Here is a 20,986-nt window from a genome sequence, read left to right as displayed (position 1 = left end):
GCGAAGCTTTGGCATTTTGCGTTCTGATGAGTGGCAAAGAGATCTATCTCCGGTTGTCCCCATCTTTGAAAGAATGGTTGCAGTATCTGGTTGTGCAGTTCCCATTCGTGTATTTGTTCTGACTCTCTGCTTAAGATGTCTGCTATCTGATTTTGAACTCCTGGTAGGTGTTCGGCTAACAGATAGATGTTTTGAGGAATGGCCCATCTCCAAATTTCCTGCGCTAGTCTGGATAGTTGGAGAGAGTGTGCCCCCCCCTGTTTTTGAATATAATACATTGCTGTCATGTTGTCTGTTCTGATCAGGACTGCTTTGTTGAGAATCTACATTTGAAAAGCTTTTAATGCTAGAAACACTGCTAGTAGTTCTAGATGATTGATGTGCAGTCTTTTTTACTGTACACTCCATCTTCCTTGTACTGTATATTTGTCCATATGAGCTCCCCATCCGGTGAGAGATGCATCCGCTGTTAGCACCACTTGTGGAATTGGTTCTAGGAACGACCGCCCTTTGGAAATGTTTGTTGTGTTCCACCACTTCAGAGAGCGATGTGTGTGGTCGTCTACCAACACCAGATCTGTAATCTGACCTTGAGCCTGATTCCACTGTGTTGCTAGACATTCTTGAAGCGGACGCATTTGTAGTCTGGCATATGGTATTAGCAGTATGCAAGAGGACATCATCCCTAATAACTGCATGAACACTCGAGCTGTTAGTGAGTGTCGTGGTTGAAATCTTTGAATCAATGTGAGCATTGTTTGAATCCTGACTGGATTGGGGTATACATTGTCTTTTTCTGTATCTATAGTAGCCCCTGGATATTGTTGAACATTGTTTGGTTGCAGGTGGGATTTTGTGTAGTTCACCGTAAACCCTAGCTGGTGCAGCAGCTGAATTGTCTTTTGTGTGTTTTGAAGACATTCCTCTTGTGACTTGGTCTTTATTAGCCAGTCATCCAAGTAAGGGAAGACATGTATTTGTTGTCTTCTTAGGTGTGCTGCAACCACTGCTAGGCATTTTGTGAACACCCTTGGTGCTGTTGTGACCCCGAACGGAAGGACTTTGAACTGATAATGTGGTCCTTCTACTACAAACCTGAGGTATTTTCTGTGGGCTTTGTGAAATGGGATATGAAAGTAAGCGTCTTTTAGATCCAGTGTAGAAAGAAAGTCCCCTTTCTTCAGTAAAGGAAGTACTTGTTGGAGCGTGACCATGTGGACATGTTCCGAATTTATGTATGCATTGAGAGGTCTGAGGTCCAGTATTGGTCTTAGAGACCCATCTTTTTTAGGAATTAGGAAGTATAGAGAGTATACTCCTGTTCCCTGTTGATGTTGTGGAACCTTCTCTATGGCATGCTTTTGTAGCAGTGATAGTACTTCCTGTTTTAACAATGTCAGATGGGAGGAGGAGCTTGGCGGGCATCCGTGATGGCCGCGTGAGCACAGCGCTCTCCGGACCCCCGCCACTCCCGGCATGATATCCTGAACATATCCTGATTCTTCACGAGGATTTGTGTAGAGGACGCTGGGCTGATCTTCCTGGGCTTTTTGGAATTTGATTTGGACCCGGGGCGCCGAAGATACGACGACTCGAACTTTCGGGGTCCGCCCTTGAGGTGCGCCCGGGACTGGGTGCGGCACTGTGGCCGTCTTGGAGTTGAACAACAGCGGCAGGGGGATTGGACTTGTGGGTCCCCCTCTTAAGTTTCGGTTTCGATTCTGCCTCAGACTGAGACATCTGGCAGGGGAGTCTGGCCTTTGCTGGGTCCGGCGCACGAGACGGCTATCGGGCCTTTGGCTAGCTTATTCTCCTTCCGGGCTAGTTCACTCCTAGTGGTACCCTCGCCGCTGCTTTTTGGTCCCGACGCCCTACTTTCCTGTGGCCATTTCCATCGGGTCGAGTGAGTCTCCTGGTGACGCGGTTTCCGACATGGCGGGCAGAGGGGACCGAGAGACACGAAAGACCAAGACGCCCCTGCGTGGGGGCCCGGTCCAGTCTAATGTTATGGACCGTTACACCCATTCGAAGGGGTCCCCTGGAGCCGCCCTGCCTGGCCCAAGTGTGGTTGACCACACTGTGGACGCGTCAACGGAGCCGTCCTTGCAGGACATCATGGGCGCCATTTCTGGCATGAAGGAAACAATAGGCCAACAGTATGAAGCTTTGGCCCACAAAATCGACACCGTGGCCATTGATGTGAACTTGATTCGGGCCGACCTATCTAAAACCAATGAGAAGGTGAAGTCATTGGATCTCAAATCATCCAGCCTCACGGCAGACGTCTCGGAGATACAGACGGAGATTGGCAATCTCCGTAGGGTGAACGATTTCATGACCCGGCGCTTGGAGGACTTTGAGAACAGGGCACGTCGCTGTAATGTGCGTGTGGTTGGCGTTCCGGAGAATCCAGACCCGCACTCTGTTGATCTCCTGGTCGAGGACCTGATCCAGAACTACCTTTCTCCGTCTGGGTTGAGTAAATTCTTCGCAGTGGAGCGTGCCCATCGTGTTCCGGGAGGCCAGGGTAAGCTGGGCGCCCCGCCGAGGCCTATTGTTGCGAAACTCTTCCACTATAGGGATCGGGACGCTATCCTGCAGGCAACGCGCGTGAAGGGCCCGGTGGCCTTTGAGAATGCCACGGTGAACTTTTACCCGGACTTTTCTCAACAGGTGCAGAAACAGCGTATGGGCTTCCGTGGAGTCAAGAAGCGCCTCCGGGACATGGGATTGCGCTATGCTATGCTTTTTCCGACCAGGCTGCGAGTTGAGTACAATGACCGAACCTTTTTCTTTGATCGGCCTGATTCTGTGAATGACTGGCTGGACTCTCTGCCGGACCGACCTCCTGCGACTGAGCCCGCCGACCACCCGGATGGTGCTGAGGGTGGTGTAGAGAGTTGAACTACTTGTCTATGCCCGGGTCTTCGTGTAGAGTAACTTCTTCTGGGATTTTATGCCTAAGTACCTCTGCTGTCTGTGTGTTCTCCTCGTTATTTGTTTTGATCGGGGTGGCGGGTGGGCCAGGGCCTTTCCTCCTCCGGGGTCTTTTTGTAGAATGGGGGTTCTTGGGCGACAGGCACACTGCATGTTGGGGTGGCTTTTTAGCTTCTTGCAGGGGTGCAGGGTGGGGGGTGTTTCCTTGATTGTTGGGGGGTGGGTGGATGGGAAGTTTGATGTTTGTGTTTTGTTTTATCAAGGCGATTCTATCCTGCTAATGATGTTTTTGATGTCATGCTCATTGGGGGGGGGTTTCGGCGTTGCTGTGTGGGATGGGGGGTAGCGGGTTGAGGTTTATTTCGTGGAATGTCAATGGTCTGGGGGATCGCATTAAGCGGGGTGTGGTGTTGCGATGTCTACGACGTTTGTCTCCGGATATTGTTTTTCTACAGGAGACTCATTTGGTGGGCAATACATGTCGTGCAATGAATAGGTGGGGCTATCGCCTCGCCGCACATTCGGGGTTTACCACGGGTTCCAGGGGGGTGGGTATCCTTGTTCGGGCTTCCCTCCCCCTGACAATTGATGATGTGATCCTTGATGATCGGGGGCGTTACGCCGTCCTCGTGGGACGCTATGAGGGTCGGACCCTTTCCTTGTTTGCCGTTTATGTGCCCCCCGGTCTACAGACCTCTACCTTTTCCGATTTGGGCCGGGTGTTGTTGAACCTCCCTGATAGTAATCTTTTCATAGCTGGGGACTTTAATTCTGTGTTCTCCGGTCTACGCGATCGTCACCCCCCTAGGGACACTCCATCGGCCCAACAGTGGCTGGGTGGGTTTCTGGATACGTTTGGCTTGGTGGATTGCTGGAGGCTTATGCATCCTACTCAGCTTCAATACACTTTCCATTCTGGGGCCCATGGGAGTTTGTCTAGACTGGATTATTTCCTGATGCCTGCGGCGCAGTCGCCGGCGGTTCGCGAGATTAGACACCTCCCCCGGGGCATCTCTGATCATTCACCGCTCTGGCTTTGTTTTGAGGTGGGGGTGGAGGCGGCGGGCCGGGTGGCTCCTATCAACCCATGGTACCTCACCTCCCCCGAGACCCGTGGTCTCTTGATTAAGTCTTTGGACAACTATTTTCTAGACAACGTGGGGTCCGTCTCCTCTGCGATATCCCTGTGGGAGGCCTTTAAGACAGTGATTCGCGGGCAGGCCCTTTCCCTTATTGCTGAATCTAAAAAGGCGAGGAATCGAGTGGTGGTGGACCTCGAGAGGGAGATTGCTGAGATAGAGGCTGAACTGGAGTCGGATGTTACACCTGGTAAACTCCACGCCCTGGGTCTGAAACAATTTGCTTATAGGTCTTTGGTTACAGATGCGGCTAAACTGATGTTTCGGGAGCAACAGGGTCGTTTGTATGATGTGGGGGACAAAGCGGGTAAATTGCTGGCATGGTTGGATAAGAAGGAGAGGGCGAGTCGTGTGGTGCCTGTGATTCAGACTTTGAATGGTGTGAGAGTGACCAACCCGGTTGGAATAGTTGAATGTTTTGCGGACTACTTTCGTGTGGTTTATTCCCCTGTGTCTGAACGGGATGTTGATGACTCTCGCCTTTTGTTGCGTGATATAGCTCTGCCCAGTGTTTCCGATTTAGACCGAGTCTCTTTGGAGTCCCCTTTCACTACGGACGAGATAGCGACGGCCATTCGCTCACTCCGTTCGGGCAAAGCTTTGGGCCCGAATGGATTGCCAATTGAATTGTACAAGTTATGCCCTGATAAGGTGGCGCCCTATCTTCGCACCATGTTTTTGGAATCCCGGGAGCGGGGTATTCTCCCATATGATCAGCGTCTGGCCACGATTGTTGTTATTCCCAAAGAAGGTAAACCTCGGGACCTTTGTTCGTCTTATAGGCCCATTTCCCTGTTGAATGTTGAACCCAAGGTTCTGGCTAAGTTTCTGGCTACCCGCCTCTTGACGGTCATTGGTGGCTTGGTTCATCCGGATCAATCCGGATTTATCCCGCATCGCAACACGGCTCTTAACCTACGTCGTCTCCACGGAGTTGTTGCGAGGGCGGGGCTTCTGACGGAGCCGGCCATTTTGGCTTCGCTAGACGCCTCGATGGCCTTTGATACGGTAGAGTGGCCCTATCTTTGGGCAGCTCTTGAGAAATTTGGTTTCGGACCTGAGTTTATGGGTCGGGTGAAATTGTTATACGCCGAACCCTTGGCACAGGTAGTGGTAAACGGTCGGGTTTCTGTCCCCTTCTGCCTGGGTAGGGGGACCCGTCAGGGATGCCCCTTGTCTCCTTTGCTTTTCGCGCTTGCCCTGGAACCGTTAGCTGCGTGGCTTCGATGGGAACCTTCACTCAAAGGGATCCGTTGGTCGCCGGATTTTGAAGACCGCGTCTCGCTTTACGCGGATGACATTCTTCTGTATCTTACTTCCCCGCGTAAATCTCTAAATGTCTTATTTGACGTTCTTACTTCGTTTGGTGCTAACTCAGGTCTGGTTATTAATTGGGCTAAGTCCTGTGTGTATGTTCTCTCGGGTGTTTTGCCCCCATTACCGGACAGATTTCCTATCCAGGTTGTCCAGTCTGGCTTCAAGTATTTGGGGATCTTTATTACGCTGGACTCTTCACTTCGGTTCGAGCGTAATCTCCTCCCCCCACTTCTTAGACTGCGACTGGATGTGGCCCGCTGGCGTAAACTACCCCTGTCTCCTCTGGGCAGGGCTGCCCTTTTTAAAATGATGTCTTTGCCACGATTCCTATACGCACTTCAAAATTCTTTTGACGACGTTCCCGCTACCTATTTCCGAGAGATCGAGAGTCTTCAAAGGCAACTGATCTGGGACGGGCGTCCACGTATCGCCCTTGCGAAACTTACTATCCCCTGGTACGACGGGGGCATGGCGCTCCCCGATATCAAGAGATATTATTGGGCTACCCAGCTGTCTGCCATTAACCACGCAATGTATTCCCCGGGTCGAGATCCGGCCTTTGAGATGGATAGACTCCAGCTGCCGGGAGGGGATTTTAATAGAGCGCTTTATTCCAGATCGGCTGGGCGCCATCTTACGGGCCCGTCCAGGATAGCAGTCAATGTGTGGCGCGCCGCGAATGTGAGTTTGGGATGGGAGAACCGACTGACAATGGCGACTCCGCTTTATGCATCCGAACGTTTGGGAGGTCTCTGGTCTACTAAGGGCTTTGACCGCTGGGATATGATTGGGATATGTAAAGTGGGTGATGTCTGTGTGAAGGGTAGAGTGAAGTCTTTCCAGGCCCTTAAGGCCGAATATGACTTGAGTGATAGAGAGTTTTTTCGATATCTGCAGGTCCGGCATGCTCTGGCCTCAGTTCTGACTCCTGATGTGACCCTACCCGAGTCCTCCCCCCTTGAGGATCGCATACTGGATGGCCACCTGCCCGATAGCACTATCTCCCTGATTTTTAAGAAACTGATTAATACTCGCGCTGATTTACTGCTCCGACTTAGGGAGGTTTGGGTCGGTGACGGGTTGGATTTGGATGACGAGGATTGGCAGTCGGCACTTTCTTCTCCGAAAGAGGTCGCCATCCCCGCCCGTCTTCGTTTGGTTCAACTTAAGATCCTCCACCGGGTGTATGTAACTGGTCCGCGTCTGGTAGTAATGGGTTTTTCCCCGGATGGCTTATGCAAACGTGGTTGTGGGATGAGTGCTACATTTCTGCATATTCTTTGGGAGTGCCCGGTGGTGGCGGCCTACTGGACTGATGTGCTTGCGGTGATGACTGTTGTGACTGGTATTACCCTGCGGCCTGAGGCCCGACGATGCCTGTTGAATGTGTGGGAACCCACCGACTATTCTGTGGCCCAGACCAGATGGGCGACCTTGGGATACATGGTCGCGAAGCGGGACATTGCGCAGCTCTGGGGCGCGTCCAGACCTCCCGACGTCTCGGTGTGGGAGGATAACATGGACTGGTCCATGTTCCGAGAGAAGACCGTCTATGTGGCTAGGGGCAGGCCCAGGGCGTGGACGAAGATTTGGGGTCAGTGGAACGAATATCGTGGAGACATTTGTACCCCTCCCTTGGTTGACACTCCCGATGTTACCCTATCTCCCTAGGCTGGCGTTCCCGAAATTTTTCATGCTGTTCTAGGATTTTCCTGTCCTCCCCGCTGTCCCCCCCCCACCAGCCTTGCCGAGTCCCATTGATTGTGCTTTCATCTTCCTGATTAGTGGCTTTCCCCTCCGCCTTCTGGGCTGACCTTGATTAATGTGCATTCGCCTTGTTTAGAGTTCGTTGTTTTTTATGTTTATTACAGAAAATTGTTATGTCCTGTCCTATGTTTTGAGCAATACTTGGTATCTGATTTGTGCCTGGCCTCGGAAGTAATCGTTTGCTTCTTATGTTGTGCGTTGCTATTAGCGGCCAGCCCGTGTGGTTGTAGGCCCATCTCTGTAATTTTTATTTGATTGCTCAATAAAAGTTTTTAACCAAAAAAAAACAGAAAAAAAAAAAAAAACAATGTCAGATGATCTTGACTCATTGGACGCTGTTTGGGGGGGATGTTTGGTGGGGTAGCTGTGAGTTCTAGGCAATAACCATGTTGGATAATTTGTCTCACCCACCTGTCTAATGTGATGTTTTCCCAGACAGGTAGGAACTGTGATAGGCGTCCCCGACCGGTGTTACATGGTCTGGGGGGAGCTGTATGAAGTCACTGTTTTGGGGTAGGAGAGTTGCGGCTGTTGTTATTTCCACGACCTCTACCCTTGTTGTTGTTTCCTCTGTAATTGCCTCTAGAATTACCTTTGGGTGATGTTGGTGTAAAGGAGGTTGATTGCTGGCTTGTGCCTGTATTCTTTGATCCGCCTCTATAGGTGGACCTACGAAAGGAACCCCTGTGAGCTGGCTGTTGCAATGCTCCCATTGACTTAGCCGTTTCTGTGTGTTTTTTCATCTTTTCTAACGCCTCATCTGTACTTGAGACGAAAAGTGTTTTCCCATCAAAAGGCTGGTTCAATAAGGAAGTTTGTACCTATTGTTTGAACCCTGAGACTCTGAGCCATGCATGTCTTCTTAACATGATAGTGGTGTTTATGGATCTTGCTGCAGTGTCTGCTGCGTCTAAGGCGCACTTAATGGAAGTGTTAGTTATTATCTTTCCCTCTTGTATGAGCTGATCTACCCTCTTTTGATGTTCTTTAGGGAGATGTGTAATGAGTTTTTCTAACTCATCATAATGAGCTCTATCATAACGTGCAAGTAGCGTTTGCGTATTGGCTATGCGCCAGCTGTTTGCCGCTTGGGATGCTACTCTTTTGCCAGAGGCATCTATTAACTTGGACTCCTTGTCAGGAGGAGGAGCTTCTCCTGTAGTTAGTGAGTTTGCCCTCTTACGAGTATTTGTAACTACTAGGAGTCCAGAGGTGTTTGTCCCTTAATAAATATTGGGTCCTTTGGGGCTGCCTTATATTTTTTGATCAATTCTTGGGTTTAATACCCTAGTCCTCACAGGCTCTTTAAATATGTCTGATGTGTGATTGAGGAGACCCTTAAGCATTGGTAGGGTCCCTGAGGTTTTTTGTGCAGCAAGTAGTGTTTCTAAAAGGAAATCTTCTATTTGAGGTTCCGCATGTAAATCTACCTTGTGGTATTTTGCTGCCCTATTAATTAATTGTGCATAACCCGTATTATCATCCAGTGGTGAGGGTTTTGAGGGATACAGGTCAGGGTCATTATCATTATCTGACACTGCGTTATAATCTTCCCATGGGTCTGTGTCTTCTGGGATAGTGTCGCTATCATCCCTAGGAAGTTCCCCCTCCCCAGTGTCACTTTCTACATCTGTTTGATGTGTAGATGGGCGTGGTGTAGAAGGTGGAGGAATAGCTGGCAGAGTGAGAGGAAGAGGAGAAGAGGGTGTGTCTCTAGGTTGTGGAGAAAGGGGAGGAGTTGTATTTGTCCCCATTGTTCTCTTCTTAGTAGGAGGAGCTTTGTCCTCCGACGGTTCATTTTTCCTCTTTTTAGGTTGTTTTGTCACCACCTTGCCAGTTTGTAGATCAATAAACGAAGTCTTTTGTTTTGGATCTGTTTGTTGCTCCTGTGTCGGTACCGAAGTTTTTGGTTCCGAAAGGTGCTTTTGCTTCTGCTTCTCGATGTTATGTGTTTTCGGCACCGAGAGTTTGCTCGAGTCCGATTTTTTTGGTGTTGAGGAAGTCTTTGACGTCGAAGCATGTTTCGGTTTTGACATGGCATGTTTCGACTGCGAGCTTTCCTTGGTATGGAGCTTCGGTGTCGATGCCGACCGCTTCTCGGATCCGACATAATGGGAGGCCGAGTGTTTCGGTATCAGTTTCGTTGCCGAGCCTGAAGGCGGGGCATCGGAAACTTTTTTCGGTTGTCTGACCGGGCTCGAAGGCGGGGTTGACACCAATCAGGGTTGGTTTTTTGGCAAAGTGACGTCGTCACTCACGGTTTGATGAACGTCGACTTCTTCGACGTCAGACTCGTCCACTTCCAACCCCGACCCTTCCTCATCTTCTTCTTCCTCCTCGGGGTGTTGGGCCTCGAACAACTCCGGGATTGCATCTGACTGCATTCTCGACGCCTCGTGTCTTCGGGCTCGACGGTTTCTAATCGTCGACTTGGAGGAGAACGCCGCGCAGGTTTCACAGTCCCTGGATTCGTGTTCAGGGGATAATCAGAGGTTGCACACCTCGTGTAGGTCCTTGTGTGGGAATTTAGCACCACACGTTGAAAATTTTTTGAATGGAGTCCTTTCCATGGACTCCGGGCTGGACTACGTCGAGATAGGCCTCCCGGTCTCGTCGACGTAGAAGTTGGAAATCTTGTTGTTGACGTCGAAGCGCGTCGAAATGGAAATGAACTCGCGCTCGATAACAGTACCGTCGAATTGGAAAGGGAATAGGTGCCGAAATATAACTTTTTTCTCGAAGTCGATCCGGAGCGCTTCGATCCTCCTCCGAACCCGATGGCGGAAAAAAACAATCTAAGGATGGAGCCGATGCCCATGCGCAGTAGCACCTAAGGGAGGAGTCATCAGTCTCGTGACTACAAAAGACTTCTCCAAGAGAAAAACAAGTGCAATCATCCGAGCCCAACACCACATGGCGATCTATTCATAAATGTACCATCTGCAGCCCATATGCCTCAAACCTAATGTTTTTATATTCCCAGGGTGAATCTAGCATGCTGAGTGCAATTTGTAGGAATGGATTATTGTGGGTAGTGAGTCACAGAATACCGTATTTTCTGGCGTACAAGACGACTGGGCGTATAAGACGACCCCCTAATTTTCCTTTTAAAATATGGGGTTTGGGCTATATTCGCTTGCTTATAAAAAGACCCCGGCGTATAAGACGACCCCCAACTTTTGAAAAGATTTTCAAGAGTTAAAAAGTCGTCTTATACGCCAGAAAATACGGTACTTTCCCTTTAATTACTTTTGAGCACGTCTGAAGTTGTCTCTTATGCAGATGTGTTTGCGGCACCAAGTGAATGTGTGATGCCTTCAATCCCACAAGCTTCATCATTGTCCTCAATGTAAGAGACTGTGATGTCTGGCAAAAGGGAATTGTGTTCTGAGATGGCAGAAGTGTGTACACAGTCAAAGGCTCCATCACCTTCAGACCTTTACCTACTATCAGAAATGTCTTCTGTTGTGTGCGTTGATGAGATGGCTTTTGCATGTTGATGTTCTAGTTGCTTACCTGGATCAAACGTCCTCTGCCTGGCTTTGAAAAAGCTGCACTGCCATCCCTGCAATTTTTCTCTGACCTGTTTAACATTTTCCTTCCATTAGTGTCAACAAATCTATGGAGCACCAGAGATTCAGAGCCTTTTACAGGAGATGAGTGAGAAGAAAGCCAAGCTCTGTTTAAAGGGTATGCCCAAATGTGTAACCTCAGCCGAAATCTTAGCAGACTCTCAGGCGTTTGCTGAGATGATGGCAGTGATTTGTCTTTTTAGCTGCACCCCTGGTGGGGACGCTACTATTTCCACCTTTAAAGTCTTGCAGTCACCCATAAGTGGACACATGTCTATCTTCCTGTGCAAGACGTCGTTTTAACTTATATTCCACCTGAGTAGAAGGTGTCCCTTTTGGAAACAGTGTACATAAGTGTCTATTCTCCAAAGTGGAATTGATAGCCTTACTCTTCTCTTGTCCAGGGCTTCCTACTGAAAATGGGATTACCTGTGGGTGAGCGGATAGTCGCCATCCATTCTACTAGCAAAAGGAGCTCTTTGGCCATACCAGTCTGATTTGAATATACATCTGGAGCCCGTTGTAGCTAGTGTGATCCGTGATACCCTCTCAAGTGGAGCCTGTGAAAAGTGGACAGAGAAAAAAGATTCTCTCGCCAACGAGTGAAAATATCCAACTTTTAATTAAAGAAAAACTTTGGTTGGCATAGGCTTCCTCATTGTGTTGATAAACTAGCACTAGAATTGCCCCCAAAGCCATCAACTCAGCAAACTGGTCCTTCACCAGACACAGAAATGTTGGTTTTTTGAGGATCAGAATAAGCCTTGGACTCCTGGAGAGCCTCTGAGGTGGTGACAAACAAGAACACGCACATTTGTTGCTTATCATGGAGAGGAGCAGACACCTAATGGCCTCCAAAAGGTCCAGCCCACTGAAAATCTGCCTTAGAGTTTGCTTCAACTAACCGAGCGGCCACTATCACAACTGCCTGTACCCCTTCGGAATCCACCTGTATCTGTTCACTTTCAGGCCCGAGGGGCAGTGAACTCTCTCTATTCCACCCCTGCCAGTGGGGGTTATGGTCATTTGGCTGCAACTTTCTGTCTTGATATCTAAGTTAAGCTTGTGGTTACATAACTAAAAAGTTCAGCTGCCAATTGGCACTCGTGAAGCCTTTGAGGCAATTGCATGCCCTAAGTTGCTTAGGTGATCATGCCACTGGAAAAGTGTGCTCATAGGTGGCCCTTTTTGAGATACACTGTTGATAGTTACGCCCTAGGCATTTCTCCATTACTCCACCAAATGCTCACCTTTCTCAACATGGTGGGCTTTGTCAAATAAAAAAATATTTAGTTGGCAATCTCTACATGTCAAGTTTCAGCTCCGTCACTCCCTTCTGAATCCTGGTTACGTACTGTTGTGAACCAAAAGTATATCTGCTTTTTTAGTCTGTTCTCATGTTTTCCTTGATTGCACTACTTTGGCTTTATAACAATTATTCCAAAATGTATTCAATTTGTGGATTTTAAATTCTTATGAAGAGCTATGGATCTGGAATTGTATGATTCATAAAACATTGAAAATGCACTTCGCAGACATGGATACTTTGTCACAGAACAAAGACTAAAAGGCACCCAACCATACACAAAGGCTGTAATTCTGGTCACTCTTGTCCTGATTTACAAAGGTAACTTACATGTTTGAGTAAACTTTGGAATAAGTTTACTGTGTTGTGTTATTCACAAACTATAAATGCAAATTTACAGAAATGTACAACAAAAGTGTAAGTTACATGTATCCACCCCGATGTAAAGCTATTGGCTTAGTCTTGTGCGGGTGGGTGATGTCCCTCCCTAAAACCCTCCTACTCCGCTCTAATCCCATCTCCTTTTGTTGTAGGACTGCTCCTTTTTCCACCCACTCTTTAATTTCCCTTCCAAATTTGGTGCAAACAAGTGTATTTACGTATGCAGAGAGTCTGCAGTCGGGACGGAGAAATCCGTGCACCTAAATATAGGTAATGCAGAGATATAAAACTCTGCATGTAGTTTGCGGATTGCAGTTTGGAATACATTTTGTAGTACTACAAAGTGCAGTTTGTGAATCGGGCCCTGTGTAGTCAGGTTTGCACTTCGTTAGTACGATAGAACGAGTGCTTGTAAACCCTGTGTTGGGAAAAACAAAAACAATGTCAAGATACACCTATGTGTGGTTTAGAGTCAACATTATCATTGGTTATCCTCACTCTGCCTATATTAGATGTACAAAAACTGTATTCATGTAAATAAAAAGCTTTTCCAAGCCTACCACAAAATAGCAGGATGAAAAATTGCAAGTAAATGTCAGGTATCTGGGGCAACAATTAATCATTTTATCACAGTGGCTGTTGATGCATTTAAACAGAACTACAAATTTCCTAATCAACTTACCTAGAATTTTCAGAGATGTTGGTTTCAGATTATTGACAGCCGTTGCAAATGCAGCAACAAGAGGCAGAGACTCCTGGGACCCATGCATCAAAGAACATTCTGGAAGGAGGAGAAATATAGCCAGAGCATCACGATGAGCAGGAAGCTGTGAGAGCTCAGGGATAATGTAGTTCTTCAAGCAGGAACTAATCTGAAACAAATATGAGATGAAGATATATATATAATAAGGTTATTATTTGTATAATTATTTTGAAAAACTGAAAGATACTTACACAAAATCAAATTTATTAGTGTCTATTTTTTAGGAGCCTACAGATAATTCAATTTGCATTCTGGATATCAAAAGTCTGGCTTTAAGTTAAGAGTAATATTCTATTTATTCTTTATTCCAGAACAGGAAATCAATCATTAAACCAGCAATAGCTATATTTTTTTATTTTTCCTTTCTAGCTCTTCTGCCTTGTTGAGCCCTACATTTGGGCTCTGAAATGTAGCTGGAGTCTTATCCGTAGAGAGGACACATCCCCTCTCTGTGAGCAGAAGAGCCCAAACCATATCATGTGGTAATAGCTGCTGCTAAGGAAAGATTTCTCACTGTTCATCAAGACGTCAATACCATAAGTTAGGCCCCAAAACTTTATTTACCATACCAGTTACCTCTTTTTTTTTTAAATGTCTTTATTCACATAAGACATGTCAAGCTATCCCTTCCTACTTATCAGTATTAGCTTACAGCAGGACAGCCTTTAACATATAACATATCACGTATCCGATTATTTAGTCAAGGCGTGTCCCTCCCACTACCCACATTGTCCTCGTGGCACGAGGCAAAATTGCAACATTTGCTGCTCAAAGTTACTTATCCTCTTAGAATTTCACTCATCATTGGGTAGGCGTAGCCACAGGCCCATATCACCACCCATGTCTGAGTATGGTGCACAATTTACAATCCAGATTCATATTTGTCTACTTTTGCAATAATTTGCAACAAGCTGCGCAATGTGACATCATAGGTCCATATTCAGCCAACCTTTACATGGGCTACTCGTGTTACACACTACTGAATATCCAGGAGTAAGATGCCCTTACTCTAAAAAGATTTTAAAACTGGGCCATAGTTTTCTAGGGGACACACTTTATAAAAGTATGTTCCTTACCTGCTGTAAAACCTGTTCACGATTTGCAATCATGTCAAAAAAGTGTGAGGCTGCTTTGAGGTCAATCCACGATATATCTGAAGTTTTACAATCTTTCTCTCTACCGAAAAGAAAGGACACAAGTTTGGGAAAATCCTTGAAATTACTTTCATACAACTGTAAATAAAACTATTGAGCATCATCATTCAATAATTTTGGTCTGCGAATACTCAGAGGCCACAAAGGCAATCAATGATCATGCAACAATGTCAATTACACACTGATGGAACCTGAAACCTAATGTCACAACCGATTTAGGTTTTGTCAAAGGCCCAGGTTTTGCAAACTGGATTAGAATGTGTACTACACATAAGAGAGCATACAGACAATCTTAAAAGAGAAAAGCAATAAATATTTGAAGATCCCCAAGGAATGGCATCAAACAGCAAGTAGAGAAAACAGCAATACGATCCACATTATGTAACGCATTATTGACCAAAGCCTTCACTTGGCACTGGACCCGTTCCTGTGTGCCCTAAGCAGTCCAGTTTGTGTCCCTTTGCACAACTTGAACCCTGCAGGAAACATACAGTGTACACTCCTGTGTATCTCATCTTCTGCTCACATCACACACGGATGGAGGTGTAGGTTGGCCAGACTTGTAAGCATGATGCAACTTATCAACTACCCATATGCATTTCTGTCCTTCCTTTCGTGCTTTGACCCAGGGAATGATGCAAATCCCTAGCTGGCGCCTTTTGTATCTTATAAAATGCGTCAATCTACAGTTGCCATCTACATATAAATATATGGGGAAGACAAAATAAGTCTACTTGAGCTTGCCAATGGAGGATCCTTCTCTGCCCTAGAGTCCTTCAAAAAGCTTTGGGTATCTCTTTGGAACTCTGCAGTAATAAGAAAGCCCTTTTCCAAACCAACACAAACTATCCGGGACCACCTTCCAACTTCTCCTATCTCAAGGAATAGGTTTAGCCTGCTACCAGGGCCACAGACTATGAGAGAAATGTAGCTCCCTTTCAGGACATTAAATGCACTGACTGCAGTATTAAGGATCCTTGTGGTTGGGGATTGGGCTGATGCCTTGCCAAAGCCATTGGTTCCGGTAGAGGTCCCTCAACCCTACAAATCATGAGCTCAGACCAGGAATCTTTGGGAACCTCTCTTTTTGCTATCACCTGTTGCTATGAAGCAATTCTTCAGTCTTTAGGTTGAAACAGGAGCCCTAGGTCACTTTCAGCAGTTGATCCCTGCACTCGTGCTTTGAGCAAATATACATAGATTTGCTATGTTATCTTGTCTGGGAGACATGCAAATGTATGAAGAAAAGAGATGCTCATGTCACAAAGGGGAAATCTGGAAAAGAAGCTTAGGAAGAAAAGAACCTCAAGAGAGCCATCTAAAGGTGATGGGTGGAACCTTTACAAAAGTCTCAGTCATGGGTATCACCAGGCAGTGCATCTTTTTTTGGGGAACTGCGCCGCGCCGGGTGTTTAGCAACTACAAGAAGTAAACTGAGTTTCCACACACACACCTCTGAGATGTAGGAGGAACGAGGAGGTTAGACTGAGCATAAGGCTACTTTAATTCAACTCTTATCTACAGATACTGTCACAGCTCAGGTCTTCCTCATCTTGCCACTGATGCCAACAGGGTAGAAATAATGTACATAGGACAAAAGAGTGGACATTAATTCATTCATTACAATTCAATCACTGTTAATGATTTTCACTACACATCCTTTCTCGAACTTTCTGGAGAGACAAAAAAAATTCAAAGGGGTAAATGAAGGCTCTATGGGGCAGAGAATGAATGGAGGATTTATTCTCAGTGAGACTCTTGGACATATAACTATTTGTCAGTCGTGTCCTAGAATGGTTAAAATGTGCATGGTTTGTTATCTAGCTCATACGCTGATTTGGCCTTCATGTGAATGTTCGAAAATTCTTCCCACTAATGAGGAAATACACCGATCTGTGTGAGCTTCTCTTTAGGTGTGCGTCAACTAGTGCAACGCCCATTGTAAAAGAAATGCAGCCTTCAACTTAAAGTGAAAGAAGACTTGCTCCTTTTCCAGAAAAAGGTCTTATTTTCAGGAGGTTCCCCGGGTGTTTGAGGACTCAATTAATTAGCTTTAGTTAAAATATATTTCTATGTTATTTACAATGCTAGAAATTGAAATACTTGTAGGACAAACCAGACTATATTCAAGAAGTGCATTTAAGAAAATGTTTTTGTAAAAAAGGTCTTTCTGTATGACCCATTGGGGTGGCAATACTTTATGAGAGTGTGGTTTCAGAAGGGACAGAGAGAACCAGGTGCTGAAGCTTTCGAAGTTGCTTTGAAGAAATTAACAATTGTTGGTGCTGGATTCGCAGAGTTGGTTTTAACTCCAAGTATATTTTGTGGTAAATATTGCGAGCATAACTTACCTTGGTTGCAAAAAACTTCCATTGACACAAGCCGTGGATGAAAAGATTTGTTTTATTTCCCTAGGATTAAATAAAAAATACAATTTGAGAAACAATTTAAAAGTGGAAGGATAATTTTACTTACCCAGTAACCATCTGTTCTTGGCATGTAGAGCTGTAGATTCACATGCTTAGCATACTCCTGCCATCTAGTGTTGGGTTTGGATGTTTGCAAGTTGTTTTTCTTCGAAGAAGTCTTTCCAGTCACGAGGTAAGGCGACTCCTTTCGGTGATAGTGCGCATGGGCATTGACTCCATTGTTACATTGTTTTCCCGCAGAGGGTGAGAATGGAGTAGTAAGTGTAGAATAGAGATGTCCATGTGTATGTATGTAAACTGATAAACTGCAACAACTACAGGAGACCGGGGAGGAGGGTGGGCGAATGTGAATCTACAGCTCTACATTCCAAGAACAGATGCTTACTGGGTAAGTAATATTATCAGTTCGAGGCATGTGAGCTGTAGATCACATGTTTTGCATAGACTATACAGCAGAATACTCCCAGAGCGGAGTTTAACCTGTAGTTGTTGTAGTTGTCTGAAACAATGTTTTAAATACTGCTTGGCCTTCATTAGCTTGTTGCCTCGCTAACACATCTACACAATAGTGTTTGGTGAATGTGTGAGATGTAGACCATGTTGCTGCCTTACAAATATCAGCTAGGGGAATATTCCCTAAGAAGGCCATGGTACCCCTATTTTGCGATTGGGTAGATTTTACAATCCATCTTGCAATGCCTGATTTAGATATCGGATTGCCTTTGTGTGGTGGAGAGAAAGCAACAAAGAGTTGCTTTTTGTTTTGCGAAATTCTATTGTTCTTTCAACTTAATACAGTAAAGCTCTTCTAACATCAAGGGTGCATAAAGCTTGTTCTGCTACAGAAGAGGGTTGAGAAAAGAACACATGTAACTCAACTGATTGATTGATATGAAAGGCAAAAACCACTTCAGGGAGAAATTTAGGATTGGTGCGAAGAACTGCTTTGTCCCTGTGAAGCTGAAAGAAAGGCTCTTGTATAGTTAATGCCTGGAGTTCACCAACTCTCCTCAGTAAAGTTATTGAGCTAAGTAAAGCAACTTTCTATGAGAGGAATTGTAATTGGTACATACGCATTGGTTCAAATGGTGGACCCATTAGTCTTGTAAGGACTATGTTCAGGTTCCACACTGGTGCAGGTGGGACTCTTGGTGTTATCACTCTTTTTAATCCTTCCACAAAGGCTTTAATTACTGGTACTCTGAAAAGAGATGTGTTGTCTGTTTTGTAAGTATGAAGCTACTGCTGCTAGATGTAAGCAATTGGATGTGTAGGCTAATCCAGATTGCTGGAAATGTAAGAGGCAACAGATGATGTTCTGTACAGAAGCATCAAGAGGATTGCTATTGTTATAATAGATAACAAATCGTTTCCATTTTGCTGCATAACATGCTCCAGTAGTAGGCTTTCTAGCCTCTTTTAGGATATTCATACAGTCTGGTGGTAAGTGTAAATATCCAAACTCTATGACTTCAGGAGCCAAATGGCCAGGTTGAGTTATTTGGGATTTGGATGTCTGATTTCTCTATGGCTCTGAGTAAGGAGCCTGTAGGTGAGATGCAGCTTTTGGTGTGGAAATATTGACAGCAGGGTAGTGAACCAGGGTTGACGGGCCCAAGTTGGAGCTATGAGAATTATTGTGAGGGATGTTTGCCTGAGCTTTTGAACTACCAGTGGAATGAGTGGGAGAGGCGGAAAAGCATAGGCAAATATCCCTGACCATAGGGCATTGCCTTTGGAGAACGGGTGTGGGAACCTGGAGGCGAAGCTTGGGCCTTTTGCGTTTTCTGCTGTGGTAAACAGGTCTATCTAAGGAAATCCCCATTTATGAAAGTAGAGGAGGAGAACCTGTGGATGAAGTTCCCACTCGTGGATTTGTTGCTTTTGTCTGCTTAGAAGGTCTGCAATCTGAAAGGTGCTCTGCCATGAGACAAATCTTGTGTTGTATAGCCCATTTCCAAATGGCTTGTGCTAGGCGTGACAGCTGGAGAGAGTGTGTCCCTCCTTGTTTTTGTATATAGTACATGGGTGTCGTCCGTGCAGACTAGGACGGCTTTGCCTACAAGGTGAGTTTGAAAGTCTTTGAGCGCTAGAAACACTGCTAGTGGCTCTAGGTGATTTATATGTAGAATGTTGTGCTTTGGACTCCACAATCCTTTGATTGTGTGATCCTGTAAGTGAGCACCGCAACCAGTGAGTGATGCGTCTGCTGTTAACACTGTCTGTGGAACATGATCGATGAGGGGCTGTCTTTTGGATAGATTTTGTGGGTTCCACTACTGCAGAGAGTGATGGGTGTGGCCATCTACCAACACTAGATTGCTTAATTGACCCTGCGACTGGTTCCACTGACGTGCTAAGAATTCTTGGAGAGAACGCATGTGAAGTCTTGCATGGGGTACGATTATGATGCAAGAGGCCATCATTCCCAGCAGTTGCATGAAGACTCTAGCTGGTAATGAATGGTTGGCTGAAACTGAGTGAGAAGAAACTGAATGCTGTGAATTCTGGCTGCGATTGGAAAGGCTAGAGCTTTTTGAGAGTTTATGGTGGCTCCCAAATAAGACTGTGTGTTTGAAGGCTGCAGATATGACTTCAGCGCATTCACTGTAAACCCTAGTTGGTGTAGTAAGTGAATTGTGGCTTGAGTGTGCTGGAGACACTTGTGGTAAGTTCTGGCTTTGATGAGCCAATCGTCTAGATAGGAGAAGACGTGGATATGCTGTCTTCTCAGATGTACTGCGACTACTGCCAGGTATTTGGAAAATAATCTGGGAGCAGTCATGACTCCAAAAGGTAGTACTTTGAATTGGTAATGTTGACTGGCTATCACAAATCTGGGATATTTGCAATGAGCGGGTGAATTGGAATGTGTAAATGTGCGTCTTTTAAGTCTAGAGTAGAAATAAAATTGTCCTGTTGTAAAAGTGTGAGCACTTGTTAACGTGTCACCATGTGGAATTTTTATGACAGTATGTAGAGGTTCAGTTCTCTGAGGTCCAGAATAGGTCTTAATGAGCCGTCCTTTTTTGGAATTAGAAAATACAGGGAGTAAATGCCTGACCCTTGTAATGGTACTGGCTCTATGGCTCCTTTTAGCAAGTGTGACTGGGCTTCCTGTTTGAGGAGGTGCAGATGTTCTTGTGACATTATGTGAGAACAAGGTGGAATGTTTGGAGGATTGGTGGTAAGCTCCACGCAATAACGATGTTGGATCATTACTAACACCCATATGTCTGTTGTTATAGACTGCCACATGGGAAGGAAGTATAGAAGACGTCTCTCGACAGGTGATAAATGATCGGGGTAGGGTAGGTAAGTCACTGCTTGTAAGAGAAAGGGGAATTACGAGGTGTAGAAGCTTTCCCTCTACCCTTGCCGTTGTTTTCTCTATATTCTACTCTAAAGAAACCTCTGGCGGAGGAAGGTTGATTGTTGCCTTTATAGGAGGAAACATTGGTGTCTGAGGATGAGGTCTTAGACCCCCCACGATAAAAGGAGCAGTGAAAGGAGCCCTGGTTTGAAGGAGACTGTAGAGCTCCCATAGATTTAGCTACATCAGTTTCTTTTTTCATTTTCTCTAAGGCCTGATCAACTTCAGGCCCGAAAAGATGCTCTTTATCAAACAGAGTGTTTAAGACAAATTGTTGGACTTCAGGTTTGAAACCTGAAATCCTTAACCAGGCGTGTCTCCTGAGTTACACACTAGTGTTAATCTCTCGGGCTGAAGCGTCTGGAGCGTCTAAGGCACATCTAATAGAGGAATTGAAGATGAGCTTTCCTTCATTTATTAAATCCTGTGCTTTAGGTTTGTGCTCATCTGGGAGATACTGGAGCAATTGCTCCATTTTGTCGGAGTCTGCTCTATCATACCTGGTTAGGAGGGCCTGGGTGTTGACAATGCACCAATGATTTGCCGCCTGGAGAGCTATTCATTTGCCAGAGGCGTCTATTAATTTTGACTCCTTGTCCGGAGGGGGCATCTCCAGAGATTTGTGAATTAGCCTATTTGTGGGCATTAGAGACAACAAGAGAGTCTAGGGGTAACTGCCCCTTAATGACGACTGGATCAGAGAGAGCAGGCTTATACTTTTTATCTATTCTGGGATTCAGAATATGAGCACGAACAGGGTCTTTGAAGATATCATCGGCCTGTCTCATTATGCCTTTGAGCATAGGGAGAGTCTGACTAGATCTGTGTGTACTACTCAAAGTTTCAAA

At 45.8% G+C, this 20,986-nt stretch overlaps 1 protein-coding gene across 3 annotated transcripts in view; it reads right to left on the bottom strand.

Annotated features, from left to right (window-relative positions):
• Positions 1–20,986, bottom strand: part of LOC144818569 (E3 ISG15--protein ligase HERC5-like) — a 511,308-nt gene that overhangs the window by 305,440 nt on the left and 184,882 nt on the right. For 2 of the 3 annotated variants that reach the window (XM_078676100.1, XM_078676102.1), the window contains 3 exons: positions 16,688–16,747; positions 14,259–14,358; positions 13,102–13,291 (listed from right to left, as the gene is read on the bottom strand). In XM_078676100.1, coding sequence (XP_078532226.1) covers positions 13,102–13,291; positions 14,259–14,358; positions 16,688–16,747 — 350 coding nt within the window. The remainder of the gene's footprint in view (positions 1–13,101; positions 13,292–14,258; positions 14,359–16,687; positions 16,748–20,986) is intronic. The other variant, XM_078676101.1, reaches the window with a different exon arrangement.

This window comes from Lissotriton helveticus, chromosome 2_1 (assembly GCF_964261635.1).
Source record: "Lissotriton helveticus chromosome 2_1, aLisHel1.1, whole genome shotgun sequence".
NCBI lineage: Eukaryota > Metazoa > Chordata > Amphibia > Caudata > Salamandridae > Lissotriton > Lissotriton helveticus.
This window is presented reverse-complemented; position numbering and strand designations above follow the sequence as displayed.